General features: G+C 33.4%; 3 protein-coding genes across 5 annotated transcripts; all 3 read right to left on the minus strand.

Annotated features, from left to right (window-relative positions):
* Window positions 1–2,251: 2,251 nt before the first annotated feature.
* Window positions 2,252–3,590, minus strand: LOC141689242 (delta(12) fatty acid desaturase FAD2-like). The gene has a single exon (XM_074493470.1). It carries the CDS (start codon window positions 3,489–3,491, stop codon window positions 2,343–2,345), a length of 1,149 nt encoding a protein of 382 aa, XP_074349571.1. The 5' UTR covers window positions 3,492–3,590; the 3' UTR covers window positions 2,252–2,342.
* A 3,498-nt stretch (window positions 3,591–7,088) lies between these two features.
* On the minus strand, window positions 7,089–14,138 carry LOC141692835 (uncharacterized). Its single transcript, XM_074497786.1, has 11 exons — window positions 13,704–14,138; window positions 12,957–13,059; window positions 12,282–12,467; window positions 12,085–12,190; window positions 11,964–11,997; window positions 11,156–11,193; window positions 11,006–11,040; window positions 10,769–10,921; window positions 8,121–10,639; window positions 7,627–7,713; window positions 7,089–7,518 (listed from the first exon to the last, which is right to left on the minus strand). The coding sequence occupies exons 2-11, from the start codon at window positions 13,025–13,027 to the stop codon at window positions 7,469–7,471; spliced, it is 3,279 nt and encodes a 1,092-aa protein (XP_074353887.1). The 5' UTR covers window positions 13,028–13,059; window positions 13,704–14,138; the 3' UTR covers window positions 7,089–7,468.
* Window positions 14,139–14,939: 801 nt separating this feature from the next.
* LOC141690892 (autophagy-related protein 18d-like) lies at window positions 14,940–19,433 on the minus strand. Of its 3 annotated transcripts, XM_074495648.1 has the most exons (6): window positions 19,232–19,433; window positions 18,658–18,808; window positions 17,216–18,013; window positions 15,940–16,198; window positions 15,412–15,535; window positions 14,940–15,248 (listed from the first exon to the last, which is right to left on the minus strand). In XM_074495648.1, exons 3-6 carry the CDS (start codon window positions 17,972–17,974, stop codon window positions 15,155–15,157), a joined length of 1,236 nt encoding a protein of 411 aa, XP_074351749.1. In that variant the 5' UTR covers window positions 17,975–18,013; window positions 18,658–18,808; window positions 19,232–19,433; the 3' UTR covers window positions 14,940–15,154. The 3 variants fall into 3 exon arrangements, with proteins under 3 accessions (XP_074351749.1, XP_074351748.1, XP_074351750.1); XM_074495647.1 differs by lacking the exon at window positions 18,658–18,808; XM_074495649.1 differs by lacking the exons at window positions 18,658–18,808; window positions 19,232–19,433 and having other exon boundaries at window positions 17,216–18,038.
* Window positions 19,434–19,804: the final 371 nt, after the last annotated feature.

The raw sequence follows: 19,804 nt of genomic DNA on the forward strand, positions 1-19,804 counted from the left end.
TATTAAATTAGATTGGCATTTTAAAAATCAATTTTTTAAAAAAAAAATTGGCTACTTCGAGTTTGGTCAAAGTATAAAATGATTTTACGTTACAAATTCAATTTTTTTTAAATTTTTAAAGGGTGTTGTTTGCCTATTATATTTTAGTGGCATGAATATATTTGAAAGGCATGTTGTACATTATTAAAAACAATTATAAATAAAGCATGATATGATTAAAGATGTGTTATTGTGTACTCTTAACTACCGGGGCAGAAATCCTAGTTAAAAAAAGAGGTGCCTAATGAAGAAGCAAAATTAGGATGGGAAAGCATATTTTGTGTTGATCTTACACGAGTTTTTTTTATGCAGGTTTGGTAAGGGGCCATTCATTGTTGCTCATGTGATAGCGGCAAAAATAAAAGTCCATAAACATAATGAAGCCGAGATAATTAATATAATTTTATGTCATTTGCTTCTGACTCATTTGATTTCTTGGTTTTAAAGTTGTTGAAACTTTTAAAAGAGTATAAAAATCATGAATTAAAATGTACTAAATGGTTCAATTGAAAATGTATTTAAAGGGATAGAATTTGTAATTAAATGTGAATTTGTAACACAGTTTATTATCCGTTAACTTGTGCACGTGTAACTTAAATATTTATATTAAGATTTCACCGTAAAAAAATTACAGAATAAACAATCATTACAAAAATTATTTATCTATACTATAATATAATAACCGAAATTGAGTATATTTTGGTTCAACAGTTATCCCCTAATTTTGATATTAAAAATAATAATTTATTAAATTATTAAATTATCCATAAATATAAACAGGATCTTCATCTCCTTCGAAGTTAGCAGGTGTTCAGGTGGTAGTGTATTATGGGAGATTTATAAGAGATTATGTCATGTGTCCTCCTGACCTGTAGCAGGTATATATAGATCGGTCATTCTAATGTGTGCCCAATATACACATTAGTCACTAACTCCAATGAAAATGACGTCTTTTTATTGGTAGTGGAATTGATTGGTGGTGGAATTGATGTGAATACGTAGGGTCATTAACATTTATTATTCAACAACCAATAAGAAGAGCCTATTTCTTTGGAAATTAGTGACTATTGTGTGCCATTGGGCACACCAGAGAAAATCCCTATATCAATTACTCTCAGTTTTGGTTTTAAAATAAATTTGGTTCGGGTTTGTTCGATATTTTGTCTCAAAAAAGCGGGGGTTTGAATTGGGGCACGCAACCTGTTCGATGTTTTGTCTCGGAAAATCAGAGATTTGAATTGGGGCTTTTTCAGAATTAGGATACTGGCGGTAAATATTGGGTTTGGGGTATCGAAATGAGTGCAACATGAGAAGAAGGGTCTTACAATAACTACTTTTGGCCGATGTGAACGGGTAATTCCATGTGAATAAAATCACGGGCGGAGGTATTGTCTCGCTTATTTTTATTTTACCTATTTTTATATCATTATCTATAAATTTTTACTTAGATCACAAATATTTGTGCACACACAAGTCGGGGGTCTTTTGTGTACACCCTCCCGGCTGCGTACTGTACACCCTCTTCAGACACTGCAATAGACGGTATTATTGGATATGATGATGATTAAATTGCGGCGCACATGGTCTTATCATACTAAACTACAATCACAACTTATCCTATTATTAAAATAAATAAATAAATAGTATTATATATTCGCTAAACCACTAAATTGTTAAATTGTTTAATATAGTATATTTATTCTACTAAATTACAACCACAGATTATTTTATAATTATTATATATTTATATAAATATTTTAAAATTATAATATGATAATATAAATAAAAAATTTAAATATAAATGGGAACTGTGCGATGCACGGAATTTAAGCATATAAAAACGGAAAAAACTGGTAAATAAAATGTCCAGACCATTCAATCGCCCTCTATGGTATAACAAATAGTTTTATTCTATTTTACACTTTTTCCTTCGATATAAACGAATCAGCCTAAAACCTACAAACTGGATCCAACAAGCATCAAAAATGGGCTTGGGCTTTACCCTCAACAGAAACAAAAGTTCATACACGAGAAACCACACGATTCGTCCACTAACAGGTTTTAAAAACAAACACAGCCAGGCCCAAAATCACCCTACCAGGCTCCCACCTTAATAATCAGTCTTTATTTTGTTTTGACAGAAGCTTATTAATCTACATAGTTAAAAATGAATAAATTTCAGTGATAAACTAACAAATTAACTCATCAGTGATGACATTTTTGAACAACTCTAAATTGTAACTGAAATTCTTTTTTATTACATATGATTGGTGATTTTCAACTCTTCCTTACCATACAACATTTCACATCTCTTTTTTGTACCAATACACTCCCTTGGTCTCACCTTCATCTTTCTCAACATAAATACACTCTTTCATTTCTCTATACATGGCCTTGAGAATTGGAGTTCCATCATACTGATAGTAGTCTCCCAGCATAGGCTTCATGGCCTCCGTCGCTTCGAGTCCGTGGTAATGTGGGATCATGGAGAAAATATGGTGACAGACATGAGCATTGCACACATTATGGAACACTTTGTTCAAAATTCCATAGTCTCTGTCGACGGTGCAAAGAGCTCCCCTCAACCAATCCCATTCGGTCGAATCGTAGTAAGGCACCGAAGGATGAGTATGGTTAAGAATTGTGATCAATGTGAACCATCCGTTCACAACTAGCAGTGGACCTCCATAAACACAGAAGACCCATGCAAAGCCTTTGAGTAACACGAGACGATATAGGCCATAGATGACAGCAAGAATGGCAACATCAGAAATGATGATCTCTTTGCGTTCGCGTTCAGAGTAAAGAGGGCTATGGGGATCATAATGTGAAGTCCACCTCTCATACTTGTGTCCTGAAACATTGAACATCAGGTACAAAGGGAAACCTATGAGGAGTGTTGTGACCCATACAAGGACACGTCCGGGTGGATTATTGAATATTTTGTAGTAGTTTCGGATGTTGGACTTGAATCTCGGGACATAAACCTCATCATTCTCAAGGGATTGAGTGTTGGCATGATGACGACGGTGGCTAATTTTCCACGAGAAATAAGGAACCAAGAGAGAAGAATGGACAATAAGGCCAACAAGGTCATTGATCCAGCCATAATTGCTAAAGGCATCATGATCACATTCGTGGCCTACGACCCAAGCACCGGTTAGAACACAACCTTGGACAGCAATGTAGACTGCCCAACCCAAGTAATTAAGAGGGTGTGGAAGATATTGGTCTATATAAGTAGTGGCAACATAGTATAAAGCATAGGCCATGAGAAGATCTTGAATGAGGTACCGAAAAGATGTAACAAGAGATTTTTCAAAGCAATGAGCAGGAATGACTTTCTTAAGATCACCTATGGTGAATGGAGGTTTCTCATGAGGAGCGCGTCGAAGGGCTTCTGTTTCGGTCTTCTTGCCATTAGGAGCTGCCATTCTCCCACCTGCACCCATAATGAAGAGGCAAATGACACAGAGAACCTTATGGAGGTATTATTTCTTAAACCCTCCCTTTGCCTTTTGTTGTATGTGTTTGCTCTGAGGTTTCTAACGTTCTGACATATTTATATGGATGTTGTGAAGGCAGAAATAATGTAAACATCACACATGTTCAATGAAACGCCCGCCAGGCGCCAGCCAGCCACTAGAGGACTGGGGAGTCAAGAAATGTGATTAAACAATTGAAGCTGTTTCAGTGTAACTGGTGTGCTGCATTACAAAAACTAAAAGAACTGATGCATTGGTTTCTTTGACATTGGAGGACCAAAATTTTAGTCTTGAATAGCTGCATCACTAGTTTTATATCCAATTCCAATCTATTGAGGTCCTTTCTGGCGGCTATACTTGGGATTTTTATAAATATTGTTCAAGTTCTATATGCAATTACCTATAGGTTACTACTCCTAACAAGCTATTGTTATAACCATTTGTAAGCGAACTGATAATTTTACGGACCAGCCTTTTACTTAATTACTTTTGTTAGCAACTTTGTGTTAAAATTGTTAGTTGTATGCATTTCATTTTTAAGTTTATTTTGACAGTTTAAACTATAGAATAGGGGTCATTTTCTAAATTTTTTTTATGTATTATGCAATTATAATGTTTTTGAGCAATTTCAACAATATCTTTATATGTTCTTGAGTCAAATTTTGAATAAAATGGAGATAAAAATTTTCTCCAACAAGATTCATGTCCCCCTCTATAACATTAGGAGTTTCGAATGCTTCCTCGCTTTTAGGAGTGAATATCCCCTCAACTATTATTATTATATTTTTCTTACTCGTTATTTTATATTTAATGAATGTATATAAATAGGGTAGTAAGTGTACGTTTAAAACGAAACAATTAAACTTAATCTATAGAATGTCGTTAGTATGTTTACAAATAAAAAACTAAAATTTAACATTAATGTTGAATACAGAGTTCACCAAATCTTGAATTTTATTACTGAATTCACTACTAAATTACAATTAATTTACTCAATTTAAAATGATAAAAAATGCATAGCTGAAATTAGAATGACTTGCAATCATAATATATAATAATGTAAAATTTAATATACAATAATGTAAAATTTACATTATTGTTAATATTAAAGTTGGTATTAATGAAAAATATTAGTTTTTGAAATTCAACGTATGTATGTATCGGAAAATGTTGGTTTTTTATTTACACTATTAAGAAAGTAGGATTAAGTTATATGTATGTGTGTGTTAGCATGTAAATTATTGTATGTTATATCACTTAATAAATTATGATAGTTTCAATTATTTATATGTTAAATATCTGATTGATGTACATGTATAATCATTATTAACATCTAGTGAGACAATTGATTACTTAAATAACATGCATTTATAATTATTCAAAAATTAAAATTTTGTAATAAATAAATTGCTATAATTTATATATGGTATTCACATTATCACTGACAAACGATCCATATCTATTCTTTACGCAACCGGGTATCAATCATGGTTGTAACATAAAAATGAATTATATATTTTTAAGACTCATTATTGATATTTATGATTTTTTTTCAAAAATTCGAAAGAAAAATTGTAATTATATCGTTATTTAAACCGTTTTTAAGTTTCTTTCATTACGACTCTAATATTTCTTCATATAATAATTTGATAACATTTTATACTTTTCTCCTAAAATTAAAAATTTTCAGTTCGATAAAGTTTTATAAATATCAGTTGAACTGGTTAACTCCTTCAAATTATTGAACAATATATGTTTTTTTTTTCCTTAAATAATATAAAATGTATTGAATCAAATACTACAATATAGTATAGCTATAACTTTTATTTGAATAATTCAAAATATTAAAATAATTCAAAATATTTGTACAATATTATCTTGATCAATGAATATTGTTGATCTAAAAGAATTCTTTTTTAAAAGCTAGTTTATTTTAAGTGAAAAATGAAAGATAAATCGATTTAATATATCATCGTAGTTTTAACAAATCTTGTGAGATCTCATTCCGAATTTTAAATATTCTTAAAATCGGGACAAATCCCAAAAATAATAATACGTTACCAATTAAGTTAGTAATTTTAATATAAATAATCAATTGACTTGATCATATAAAGACCTCAGACACATTAATTTATAATAACATAAGATATTAAAAAAATTCACATTATTGGTAAGATATTCTCGCCGAGCTTGTAATTTAAATTTATTAAACGTACAATGTGACGATGTTTTTCGGTTGGGTCATGTAGTCAAATTTCGAGTATTTTTTTAACAATGGAATTCGAAGAAAAATTGTAAGTATATTGTTATTTGAACCGTTTTTAAGTTTTTTTCATTACGACTCTAATATTTCTTCATATAATAATTTGATAACATTGTATATCATTCTCCTAAAATTAAATATTTTCAATTCGATAAAGTTTTATAAATATTAGTTGAACTGATTAATTCCTTCAAATTATTGAACTATATTTTTTTTCTTTAAATAGTATAAAATGTATTGAATCAAATGCTACAATATTGTTTATTTATAACTTTTATTCGAATAATTCAAAATATTAAAATAGTTCAAAATATTTGTACAACATTATATTGATAAATTAATATTTCTTATCTAAAATAATTCTTTTTTAAAAGCTAGTTTTTTAAAAGTGAAAACTGAAAAATAAATTGATTTAATATATCATCGCAGTTTTAACAAATATTGTGAGATCTCATATTAAATTTTGAATATTTTTAAAATCGGGACAAGTCCGAAAAATAATAGCGCTATTAGTGAAGTTAGTAATTTTAATACAAATAATCAATTGATTTGATCTATAAAGATCTCAGACACATTAATTTATATTAACATAAGATATTAAAATATTTCACATTATTGGTAAGATATTCTCATCGAGCTTGTAATTTAAATTTACTAAACATAAAATGTGACGATGTTTTTCGGCCGGATCATGTAGTCAAATTTCGAGTAGTTTTTTAATAATAGGCCAAGTTCTGATTTCAAATTCGAAATAAACTAAAATACATTGACTCATTATAATTCGAACTTATCTAAATATGTAATACCAATATAGATTATTTATATATAAGCGATTTTATTTTCAATATTTTTTTAAAAATTATATATGTATATTTTAATTACTTTTTATAATAAAAAAATATGTTAAAAATATGTGAGATATATTTTTAAACTAAAAAATGAATAATAAATAAGATAATAATACATTTATGTACCATGCCTAACTTTATATCTGAAATTCAATTCTTTAAAATTAAGTGTACAAATATTTAACTAACTATCCTTTTTTTTTGTGAAATTCAAGTAAGTATCTTTAAAATTAAATAAAATATTCAATTAGCAACAGACGGGGGAAATAACTTGAGTTCGATTCTCATGAACCACATGTTTTATATAAATAATAAAAATAGAGGTAATTTAATTTTTTTAATGAGACTTTTTAATCTCATGAAATTATAACTGAAGAGATAAAATGACAATGAAATTTGACTTGGGTGAAGAAGTTGAGCTCAAGGTCTTCTAAGTTGGTAGTTGTATGGACATCTTGTTTCAACAAATCATTTTCTTAAAAAGAAAAAATATATAACATTCTGCATTGATCTCATGTCACATCAAGCAAAAAAGGTAATGTGGCTGGAAAAATTACAAGCTTCTTTTTAAAATTTGAGATGGGCGCAATAGTTCTAATCATCTGATCTCCCAATATACTTGGCAATATTCACTAATCTGCAAGATCACATGCATCCTCTTGGTAAACCTACAACACAGAATCATATGAGTCCCGTGACCCCCCGGAGGTATAACGTAAATTGTAGAGTTCCTCGAACTACATTTCATTTGTATAATGGCGCCACAGCGGAAATGTAATTAACAACTCCCACACTACATATGTGATCCCCTATTTGTTCGAAGCTTTGTGTCACTAGGTTTTGCTTCCCTTGAATGCCGAAAGAGAAAAGAACGACCTTGTTGCTGCAACAAAATTAGTAAAGTAATTAGATTCTAATTACTATGAGCTTAAAGAAAAAGTTACTGTACCAAAAATATAAATTTCAAAAACAAATAAAAATATAAATTAACCTTTTGATGTTGTCACTGAAGCTGCAATGTTTCCCTCCTGCAGCTTGTTTGCTCTCTCAGTACCAAGATTGTTTACACTAGACTGAGCTGCATGCATACATTAAACATTGTTAAAAGCTTTTTGTTTCCTAAAAAAATTTAATATACAGGATCCGTGTCACAACCACCAATGCGCCAAAGACTCTTAACACACACACACACACACACACACACACACACATATATGTATTATTCACAAGTTTGATAATTTTCTAGGTTTTATTTACATCTAGATGTTAACCACCAATGCATGAACGACGATAATTTTCTAGATTATGTTCACATATCTTGCCAAGAATAACCAGACTCTTAATACAATAATCATGTAACGCTATCTACTACTTGCTATATTTTTTTGGCTATTTTAAACCTGCTACCCAATGTTTATAAACAACATGAAGCATGGTCCTGGACAGAAGGCAAAAGGATTGCCCACCAGACAGCTACTTAGTTACCTGAATATTTCTCAAAGGATTCATATGAATTACTTCTTGGTGGTCCATAGTTTTTTGCATTTAAGGCAGCCTTCCGCAATAGGCTATCAGCACTTTTCTTACTAGTTTTGGATTCCTCAGCTTCATCCTCTCCCTCTGAAAAGCCAGATGGACTGGACCAACCACTTGAAGCATCCAGCTTACTTTTTCGAGCAAACTTTAGGAGCTTTCTTAAACCTTTAGGTGCATCTTTCTGATGAACCATAGTAGGAGGGTTTTCAGCATTACCCCACTCAGTAGTATCACATTCACTGGTCTCCTCGAGCAGCATTTGTGATAGAGAGTGGCGCACCCGCGGACTTGTCACTTTCACTGCTGCAACATTGGCTGCAGTTTCCGTAGATCTATCTTCATACATAATAGAATCGTCCTGGTATTCTTCCATCTCCACCCAGGCTGCAGGGGAGATGACTGATACTTCTTCATCACCAGTTGTAACTGTTGAATCTGCCAAGCTTTGGAAATTGTCATCAAAACAGGCAATAACTTGATTTGAGCTCCCTGTGTCTTCACATTTTTCAATAGTAATGGACTGGCTTTCAGCTTCTTTGTCAGAATGAATTTCCAATCCATGAACAGGATCCTCCAGACATACCGGACTCAAATTGCTGGTAACCAACTCAATCTCCTCAGCTTTGATCACATCTTTCGACTCTTCCAAGGACTCCTCAGGCAGAGACGAGACCTTAGACTTGATGATAGGACTAACACCAGCAGCAATTCTAGACCCTTTACGCAGAAAAGGCTTCGACTCCACTGGCACCACACTGCTCTTCTTAGTGACCTTGTTATATAAACTAGGCTTTGCAGTAGAAGTATGAGCTCCGGAAGGGGTTTGCATTTTTGATTTTGTTATTTTCTCACTTTTTGTTGTCTGCTGCTGCTGCTTCTCATTCATACCCTTGACACTCTTGGTCGATTCTGTCTGCTGCTGCTTCACATTCATTCTTTTGACACCTTTGTTGGAATCAAACAGGGGTTCCTTTACAGTCTTTGGATTTGGCTTTGATTTTTCCATGTTTGGGCTTGACCGCGGTAATGATGACACCGGTTGAGGCTTACCACGTTTAGGTGCAGTACCGGTCAAACTTGTTCCAGCAGGAGTCTTAGCTGGTGAGGTCCCTGCCGTTCTTGGTAAGGGTGTCGATGGCCATGACTTGCGGGTTGCAGGCAGAGAAGCTTTAGATGAAGCTTTCTTCACAACAGCAGGTTTTGAGATTTCCTTTTTGGGTTTTGTCGTCGGTGAAGTTTTTGTGGGTTTTTGCGATGTACTAATAGTATGTCTTCTACTAACATCTTTAGCATTTGTGGAAGCCATTTCAGCTTTTCTTTCTTCAAAAAATTTCTGCATAGTCTTCAATTGTGCTTCTTTCTCTGCACGTTTCCCAGAAACTTCTCCTCTAAGTTTGTCATCTCTCTTTTGCTTGTAGTGATCATAAAATCCACCTCTATTCTCCCCAGGAACATTTTTCTTTTGGTTGTTATCAGAGGCTTTTTTCTGGTACTTACTAGGTTTACTTTCCATCATTGATGCGAGTAACTGATTTAGCTCTGCTTCCTTCTTTTGACTCCATTCTGTCGAGGCAGTAAACTTTCCACTACTTTCCTCTTGCTGGGTTGAAACAGTGTCTGCTGACATGACTGATGGATTTAACATCATTTTATCAGATGACTCTGATCCAGAATCTATTACAAGAATATCAACATGAGTTTGACGGCCAGATCTGGAATCAGGCTCCTGTTGTTTATCTTGGGAATCATGTGAAATTTCCGGACCAGCTGTATTATTAGGATTAGTTTGATCAGAACTTTCCGAAGCACTGTCTACAGTGTTCATACGAACAGAACTTCCACTCATACCTGAACTCCATCTTCTTAAAACAGATTTATTTGCAGCAATGGCGGGTGCATTCAACGATGACTTTACCTTTTGAATATCCACAATCTGGTCTTTTTGTTTGTTTTCAAAAAGACTAATTGCAGCTTGCACGCTTATTCTTTGTTTGTTGTCGGACTTTCTCGGGGCTTGCTCCGATCCCTCTTCATCACTATTGGCAGCTTCAATCTGAGAAAGCAATCTTTCTCTACCAGAAAAATGATTGAGACTCTTGATGGTAACTGCACTTGCCCTACGTGATCCAGATCTCCCGATTTGAACCCTTCGCATAGGAGATGCTGATCTTCTCGGGGTCCCAGATCTTACAACAGGACGACTTCTTTCAACAGATGGTTGATCATCCTCACTTGATAAAGAAGATTCCTCTGTTGAGCTTTGTCGTTCAAGCTGAGCAACTTTTGCGGGGGAGACACCGTATTTTACTGGTGTGTCCAAGGGTGATGATCTCGAACTCTGCATATTCCCATTTGTATTTTTTGTTTTTTCATTTTCTGAGTTGTTAGTAAATAGAAACTTCTCGCCATCTGGAATATCGACAACCTGGCCAACTTGGCTTAATTCTATAAATTTCCGCAATGAATTCCTGGAATAATAGTCATGTTAGTCTCACCTCTTAAGTTATCTATCGTGATTATAAGGTTTTGTTAAGTAAATTATAAAAACAACGAATGCTCCAACTCAGAAATGATGAACTCTTAATTTGTAAAATTACCTTATAGGCATGGCTCCGAAATAATGAGAAAATGTTTGCAAGTCGGTAATTTCCTTGGAGGAACACAAGGTTCCAGTAGCTTGGGAGAAAGCTGCAGTTAATTCGTCTCTCAGTGCGGCGAGTCTCAAGTCCATTGCTCGCAACAATTCATTCCTGTCAGCAGTTACCCATTAGATTAGAGGAGCAGCAGCTTTTGCAGTACAATAATAATAAACTACAACTGGTAACATGACATACTTTGATGCATCTGACGACATAAAATCAACTTCAGCCTGTTAGAAAAACATAGATAAGTCAACTGAAAATTGAAAAAGAATAAGCAAGATGCTCACAAAATTAAAATAACATAAAGGCACGCATAAGGTTAAATGGGAATTTGAAAATTACTTTGGCAGCTCGCGACGTGCCATTCAACCTTCCATCATCTGTTAAAGAAAAGCTATTTAGCATTTTCTAATGTAGCATGGCTGAGAAAGTATAATACCTCATAAAAATAAAAAAAGAAAATGTTATTTAAGGACAGTTTCAGAAAGTAAATCTGACTTGTTAAATTTAGAGCTGGTCATATAGCTGAGGCACGCCCAGCTATTTTCAACCACCTTACTCTTTTGAAACCAGGCAAACTGAACAATTTTACTAGGACAGCTTATAAATCCAAGTCTAGCTCACATTCCTCATTCAGTAACGAACAAGTTACACGTCTATAATCTAATTTAGGGAGCTCGAGCATATACTTGAATTATCTTAATGAACAAGTTACACGTCTAATCTAATTTATCGAGCTTGAATGGTGACCTATAAAAGTTAATGTTAGTTTAGCTCTTTAACGAGACCAAGCCTAGATAATCGATATCCAGCTCCAGCTTACTCGAAAACAGGCATACTGTTGTTTTGCTTTGCATAAAGAGAGCCAGCTGACAACCACGAGGATTAAAACCTAACAAATGATCTCCAATTTCAGTTCAAACCAAAGCTTCTTCACAGAGTATATACAGTATATATAATATATAATTTACTAATGAGTAACATGCTACAAAAAATGAAAACAGGCTGAAATTTTTTTATTTTAAAATAGTTTCACATTTTTTAGCAACACAAACAAACTAAGTTCCCACTGCTGCCATTGAAGCAAAACCATGACACAACATGACTAATCATACTTTCATGTTAAAAAACAGTACTTCTCCAAACTAACCTGTCTCCCCACTTCCAACTCGATTTAGATGACTCTGAAAAAACAACATATCATAGAATTATTTCCCTTTCACAAAAGTAAAACAGCACTAGAAAATGGGAGAAATAAAGATTAGTCTTACATTCATGGAAAGCTGAAATTGTCTTGTTTCTTCCAACTGGCAAATCTCTTTTTCGAAGTTCTTTGAGATGTCAAGTATATCCGGAGTACCAACAATGCGTAGAAATCTGCAACGATTACAGAAAATGCAACTGTAAGAGAAAACAATGTATGTCATTCATCGAAATAAAATAAATGTAAAAACAAGACGATGTGAACCTTGTTAATATGGATTTTGTGAACCACTCTGCACCACTGTTGGCATCAGGAAAATGAATTTTAAAACTAGCATTCAGTCTTTTCGAGTGCAAATTCTGTACACTGGGAGAATGCAGAAGTAGTTGTTCCAGAACTCCAGATGCTACTGTCTCTACTTTTTTGCCACTGCATATGCATACCTCGTACCTACCGAGTAAAAAGGAGGCAGCAGTATTTTTTAGATAATTAAAAAACAAGTATAGCAAATCCTTTAAATTAATTAAAATTTATAACTCTGTAATGAACAAATTACTAGCAATGTCGAATTCAAGATATCAGAAACTGAACTGAAGTTTAGAAATTTTGAAGAGCAGTGAAATGGCATATTTCTGCTGTCCTTTTAACTTGGCTTGAGGAAAATACTAAATAAAGAAACACCAGTAAATATCTAACCAGCACATACAGAGGCTTGTGCTGTGCCTACACAATCACTTATGACAAATCAAATTCTAGTATGTACATAATTATAATCACCACTAGTGCTGGAAGCACTGTACTTCCATATTATAATTGAATCTACCTATATAAAATAACATATACAATAACTCGTGGTCCACCAAACAGGCTCCATCGATAAATTATTCATTTTGAAATTTAGATCTTTAAAGAGGGTTTCATTTACGGGATGAAGTGTACCTATTCTGGCTCGAAAAAAGCTCGAATTCAGCATAATCAAGTTGTGCACCAGGATCAATCCCTCCTGCCATCTTAACAAGCTAACTTATGGAATCAAAAGTACCTGGCAAAATAATCAATTATCCGTTAGTTAAGAATGTGCATCAGATGCATTATAAAGAAAACACAGATTTCCAAGTAAATAATTATATATACCAATCTTGAACTTTTCGTACACAAGAATATAAAAAAAAATCGAGACTTGGGTAGTTACACAAACTAAATGAAGTAACAGAAGAACAGAAGAAGAAAAATATCAGTATCACTTTCAAGATGGGCATATTATTCTAAGGACATAAATGGGACCTCAAGTCCCCTCAAAAAGGGGGGATAATAAAATAAGTAAAAAGAACAAGAACCCTATTAATTAATTAGTCAAAAACAATCTGAAGTTGATGTGTGTAATAAATTTGAATACAAAAGTAGGTGAAAATAATTTAAAGTTGAAAGCTTGAAGAAAGAGAGCAATAATAACAGTACTAACACTAATAAAAATGGGTTTTTTATTACTTAGGGTATCTACAGACTACAATTCAAGATCAGATCTAGCTTCAAAGTAAATCAAATCAAATCAAACTAGGATTGAACTCACCGACACACATAAATTAACATCAAGAAAACATGAATCAAAATGCATAAACAAGATTTTAATTAATCTACACACAGTATATACATATCACAAGATGGGTAGATGAATGATTAATTTACATTTGGTTCTTGGTTGCTTGCAGTTGGAGAGAGAGAGGGAGAGAGATTAAAGAACCAGAGAGAGAGAGAGAGAAAGATTAAAGAACCAGAGAGAAAGACAAAGAGAATGAATAAAGAACCAGAGAGAGAGAGGGAGAGAGAGAGAGTAAAGAACCAGAGAGAGAGAGAGGTGTATAGTGTAATACAGCTAAATGGGGTGTGTAGAAGTAAGAGAGACAACTAAGAAGTTAGGGGTCCAATCTTCTATCCTGTAATATGGGTTTTCTAACAGAGAGATTAAAATGTGGGGGGAGAGAGAGAGATAGAGAGAGAGAGACTTTTTGAAGTGCTTTACTTTTCTTTGGTGTGAAGGAGAAGTGAGGGTGGGGGAGGAAGAGAGAAGTGATGTTCGGATTTTGGAGAATATAATGCTATTGCTAGCCTAGCCTAGATTTATTACTCAACTAGCTTTTAGCTGTTCTTTGTGAATGCATTTAAAATATCTAGTGTGTACATAAATTTAAAGTGGAGAAATAGGCTTATATAGATATAGTAGAATAATTATTATTTTCTTGACATGATTTTAACCAATTTTTTGTCAATTTTGTTGGTTAGGATATTATTAAATCGTTGCGTGATCTGTGCGCATTAATTTCAAAGTTGATGGACATCTAGATAATTATTGTTGTCATCACTTTCTATATATGTAATAAATTTATCTATATTCTGACTTTATTAATTTTATTTTGTTCACAATTTAATTAGATAATTTTTAAAGTTAGCAGCTCTTTATCCATGTTCTTTTCACCGCCTTTGTAAATTTAATTATGATTTGATTTGATTAGTGCACGTTGTGGTGTTCCACTTAGTTATATTATTATATTTATATATTATTATTTTGTCTTAATCACTGACACACAGTCATACTCATTTTAATATACTATTATGATTTATAAATTATTGTTTTTTTTGAATGATGAACATTTTGGAATTAAAAAAATGATTGTGTCCATGTCGCTTCGCTCGTATTAACGGCTCTATGTAGTTCAAATTTTGCCAAGAGTTTGTCCCTGTATGCAAAAGTTGTACTAATGATTGATGAACATGAGCCTCAGACCTGTTATCTGAATGTGCCATGAATGAAGGAGCAGCTTCTCTACACAAAGTGGTCGGAAACTCGAAGCAAATTACTACTGACATATTTGCCATACGACGACGATACTCCCTACTTGTAGTTTCAAATAAGTAGCGAAAAAGAGGATGAAGAAGTCTACTGTATATCATTTTCCTTTCAATCAGTAACCACGTCCATGGTTTTAAGCTCAACTTTGAACATTGACAACGGAAATTATAAAACCAATTAAATGTTAATGTAGAATGCAGAAAATGGAAAATATTTACATTTCTCAGCAATCTTGAGTCATATTTACGGCAGAAGATTAGAATAGAGCTTGAACGATATCAAACTAGCTTCATCTTTGTCTGCTTTCATTCTTTAAGAATCGAACATATTCCTGCTGGACCATCTCCCCTCCATTCACAGGGTCAAAACTGCACCTGTAGAAGCTGAGGAGCCAAAGACAAAGAAGAAAAGTTTAGTGAACACAACAGACGAGGTGCTTAATCTAAAATCTAAAACAATAATATTGGCGTGCCATAATTGAGCATCAAATTTGTTAGAACAAATCGTCTTCACATAGCATGGACTTGTGATTTTGTGACTACTTACCTCCCATCCATGCCGACAATAACAAGTGTGTTCTGAGATCCAAATGCTGCAATAAACTGTGTACACTCCGGTATATGGAACCGAGCAAATGACCATTCAGAGCTAAAGTATTTTGGCAAGACCCCTGCGTGTAGAAATATCAGATGCAGAAAGTTCAAATCGCAATACACCCATTATAAAACAGTCGTATTGTGTTATACATAATAGACCTAAACAATCAGTAAGATCTTATGACAAAATATGTGGTCTTCCAACTCATGAATACGCAAAAGCCAAAAAGAAAGAATAATGAAAACGACTCAGAAGCTAACACTAATTAAAGGAATAAAAAGGATATGCATATATAAAATCTGCTACACGTGGATTTAATCATTTACTTCAGGTCTACATATGCACACTTCAGAGCTTTTAAAAGCAACATTGCATGATTGCAATTAGACTGGTAATGAGGAATTCCTATCTAGTTATCAACCCTTTTATGAGTGCCAAAGATACAATACGATTGACAATGAGGAATCCATATCTGACCTTTCATGAATGACAACGATGAACCGGGATTTGCCCCAGTACTCGGAGATACGAGGGCATCAAGTGAAGATGATGAATTCTGGTGAATGAAAGCAGTACTTTTGACAGGACTAGATTGAAAAGATGGGTCCTCTCCAGCACCTCGTACTCTAAGACTGAATATATGTATAGTACCTTTGTCACTTGAAACAGCAAGCCACTGGACATTTAAAGAGAGAGCAATACTGTAGATATCGGCTCTATCCACTCCCCTGCGTACCTACAAAAAAATATAATTTGACCTAATTGAACTTCTGAACATGGTTCACCCACACAGGCTAAAACCAATTCCAAAAATAAGGCATTTTTCGAATGATTAATAGTTCAATATTTTGAAACTATACAACCCTGTTTGATTGGGGAGGGTATGCCTAATGGTTGCTACCTGTGCAATATCAAAGAGATATTAAAAGGAAGCCACTTGTCGAGTTAACTATTAGTCTAGTTGATGCACACATGATGTCCCTAACTCTTCTCGATTTGTTTTTCTGAATATAATACTTGTGCAAAAAAAAAGTTCATAAATTCTTGGAGAAGCAATATGGCAGTGTGAGGATTACTACAAGATGAGTAGGACGTGCCTGCATTACCCAATTGCTCAAATAGAGCTGACAAAGGATAATTAGCTCAAATTAAAATAATAGATGACATTTGTATATCTTGACCTTCGATTTTGACAAATTTCGGTATCCAGCTCCCTCCCAAAATATCACTTCCCTTTTGCTCCTTAACCTTCTAGCATTGATTATTCAGATCCCACTTTTTAGTATATTGAACTACTAAAGATACATTCCAGCATATGCAGAGATCGTGAGGAATAAAGTCAATAAACAATATCAATCATAATATAAGATTCATACACCTAAATTTTCTATACCACTTAACATGATTCTATCTGGTAAATCAGAGACAACCCAGAAAAGGAATATATCAAGGATCAATTTTGTGGGTGCAATTGAGAACTTCACATTGTAAATTATTTCCAATTTGAAGACACTAATTGTATCTTGTCCTTCATTTATAGGGTGCGATACACAATTAAAAATGTTGATATATATAAAAATCACGTTGGTTTTCATAGGTCTTTGGGGTAGTTGGACTTATCACACATTGGTTCCACTATGTTTGTTAAAATAAAATCACTTCAGTGATTACCATAAAAGTCTTACAGGCATTCATAGAAATGCCAAAATTAAATTATAGAGGGAAAAAGTAGGAAAAGAAAAACTTGACAAACCTCTTGTAGCCTAGTCCCATCCATAGTGTTAAAAATCCTTATTAATGTGCCTTTTGTACTGGCAGTTGCAAGAAGAAGCCCATCCATCGTCATGGTTATACATGCTATCTGAGCATCATGTGCCTGAATAATTTTGGTCATATGTAGGCCAAAATGTTCAATCCGGACCTGTCCTCGTCTAATGCCGGGGCAAGCCAACACAGATGTATTCATTTGGTGGGAAAGGCAACAAAGTCCCTTGGGGTTTGCCACAGTTTCAATTTGATGAAGAAGTTTAAGATCCATAAAATTATAAACATAAACTTTGTGTTCAAGTACCACAACAACACGATCCCTTCTTAATTTAACTGCACGGACCTCAGATCTAAAAGAAAATTCCCCAATGCACCGGCCCTGGTGATCATCCCAGATTACAACTTTATTAGGAGGATATTGTGTATTTGCTTTCCCACCAACAAGTGCCAAAATATTGCACCGGAAGAGCATCTCCACAATACCAAATCCCCCACTTTTTAGATCCCTCCTAAAAGTTTCTTTAAAAGGATCACAATTGAATATACGAAATCCGAGACTTGTTCCAGCTGCAAAGCAGCCATAGTCTTGATTCCATGAGGCATAAAGTAATTCAGTTTCATCATTGTTGCTAGCATCTGGTTCTACATTGCTAAAAGGACTGGAAACTCCAGCTACTGAAGAATCGTAATTGCCAAGCATTGGCGAAGGAAGAAGTCCCCGAGATGGTGAGACAGTTGAACTCATTGCAAACAAGCTAATATTTACCACCGTTGAAAATCAGAGCTACAAAAACCAGAAAAAAGTAAAACTAACAAAAATCAATAAGTATTGAGAAATGATGCTAAAAAGAGAGCAAGCCCTGCTAAGCCTACAAATTAATCAATTTAATATGTACAATGATAAGATCGCTTCATCATGAATTTTGATAGAGTGCCTTGATTAAAGGATGCACCGAACTCATATGATAGTTTAAGAGTTGCAACTAAATAAATTGTATAAGGCATTGGTCTTCTACAAAGATATATTCTTTTAACTAGAAAATTGTATGCCATGTATATTGTGCTATTTGATGTCAACATCTAAATTCTTAAAAAAAAACGGCACGAGCTTTTTCATAGTAGTAGGAACATACAACATTAGACATACATATTTCGGTGTGCTTTTATTCTTCAAAACTTTATGTGACTTTGATTACAAATTATTAGATCGAGAAAACTTAAGCAGGCACCGTCCAAGTTACATAAACACAGTGCATGTGACTACATCAGTGTTTATATTAACCATTTTATTAATTCCAGAACTAACCTAGCCAATATTGTCTATGTATATCCTTCATATACAAAAACCTACACTAATGTTTCCTCGCTTCCAATTCAACAAAGAAACGATCATCACATAAAATCAAGCATAAAGTATCAGTGTATCACCCATTGCAGGCATTAGGCATCATTCATCTGCATCATACGTCTCAAATGCAAAAGCCATTCCCCACTGCTCAGTAATCACTATGCATCAATTCTTCATTACTTTATTTTACTAAACTGCAAACCTATAAGACTAATTTCACGGTTCCAGCATCTACCAAAAACAGTACTATAAATATCAGTATGCCAACAAATAACGAGTCCCTAAGTGACTTCATTGCGATTACGCAGAGAATAAACCCCCAAAACTGGGACTCTCACAAGTGATCAGAGCCCACTTAATGCAATTTACACACAAATCAACCATAACAAAAAACAAAAATAACAAAAAGGAACCAACTTTAGCTACAAGATCAAATTTTTAAACTAAAAAACCTAACAAAACAATAAACCATACTCATCAAACAAATCACACACCACTAAATCATCTAAATTACACAAAAATACCCAATTACTAAACATAATTATCAAAATTAAAAAAAAAACACCACCATAATAAAATTAAAAAAAGACAACTACAACAACAACAAATCAACAAAAGAATAAAAGGGTATGTAACAATCGTGGTAAAACTTACAGAAATCTAATAAAGAAGTGATCTTTCTTTGATTTTCTTGAAAATAGAATACTAAATCATCAATTAAACATCTTTAGAATTATACAAACACTCAGCCTCCTTGGATCGTTGACGCGTAAATGGGCCGTCGGCCATGTATATATACAACAATATATACTTAGCAACGATAAAACGAGGTACGGTCAGAGGTGACCCTCTTCTTTTCAATTTTGCTTTTTCATTAATAATTTCATATTTTACAAGTTACTTATTTAATTAATTATATCCCTCAAAATAAAAACTAGCGTAATTGTTGATGCAAAACACGAATCACATTTTAATTCGTATATTTTTTTTCATAAATTGAGATTTAAAAAAATGATCATATTTTGTTGTCATTTTTTTAATATTATCTTATTTATAATCGTTATCACTTATAAATGTTATTCAATAAGAATCGTGGATAAAAAAATACATAAAAGTTACTCCCTCCGTCTCTAAAAACGTTTCCTATTTGTGTTGAACACGTTTGTCCATGCACATTTTTTATTGTTAATATCTTTAATTTCGTATTAGTATTAAATATAAAAATTT

Source organism: Apium graveolens, chromosome 10 (genome assembly GCF_009905375.1).
Source record: "Apium graveolens cultivar Ventura chromosome 10, ASM990537v1, whole genome shotgun sequence".
In the NCBI taxonomy this organism is placed as follows: Eukaryota; Viridiplantae; Streptophyta; class Magnoliopsida; order Apiales; family Apiaceae; genus Apium; species Apium graveolens.

Excerpts from the sequence above, each read along its gene's own strand:
- LOC141689242 (XM_074493470.1), bottom strand. The coding sequence starts at position 3,491 with ATGGGTGCAGGTGGGAGAATGGCAGCTCCTAATGGCAAGAAGACCGAA.
- LOC141692835 (XM_074497786.1), bottom strand. The coding sequence starts at position 13,027 with ATGGCAGGAGGGATTGATCCTGGTGCACAACTTGATTATGCTGAATTC. Across the intron at positions 11,194-11,963 it reads AGTTGGAAGTGGGGAGACAG|ATGATGGAAGGTTGAATGGC; the intron begins GTTAGTTTGGAG and ends TTTCTTTAACAG. Across the intron at positions 10,640-10,768 it reads TTCGGAGCCATGCCTATAAG|GAATTCATTGCGGAAATTTA; the intron begins GTAATTTTACAA and ends CTATTATTCCAG.
- LOC141690892 (XM_074495647.1), bottom strand. The coding sequence starts at position 17,974 with ATGAGTTCAACTGTCTCACCATCTCGGGGACTTCTTCCTTCGCCAATG. Across the intron at positions 15,536-15,939 it reads ATCGTTGTCATTCATGAAAG|GGGTCTTGCCAAAATACTTT; the intron begins GTCAGATATGGA and ends TTCTACACGCAG. Across the intron at positions 15,249-15,411 it reads ATTGTCGGCATGGATGGGAG|CTTCTACAGGTGCAGTTTTG; the intron begins GTAAGTAGTCAC and ends TTGGCTCCTCAG.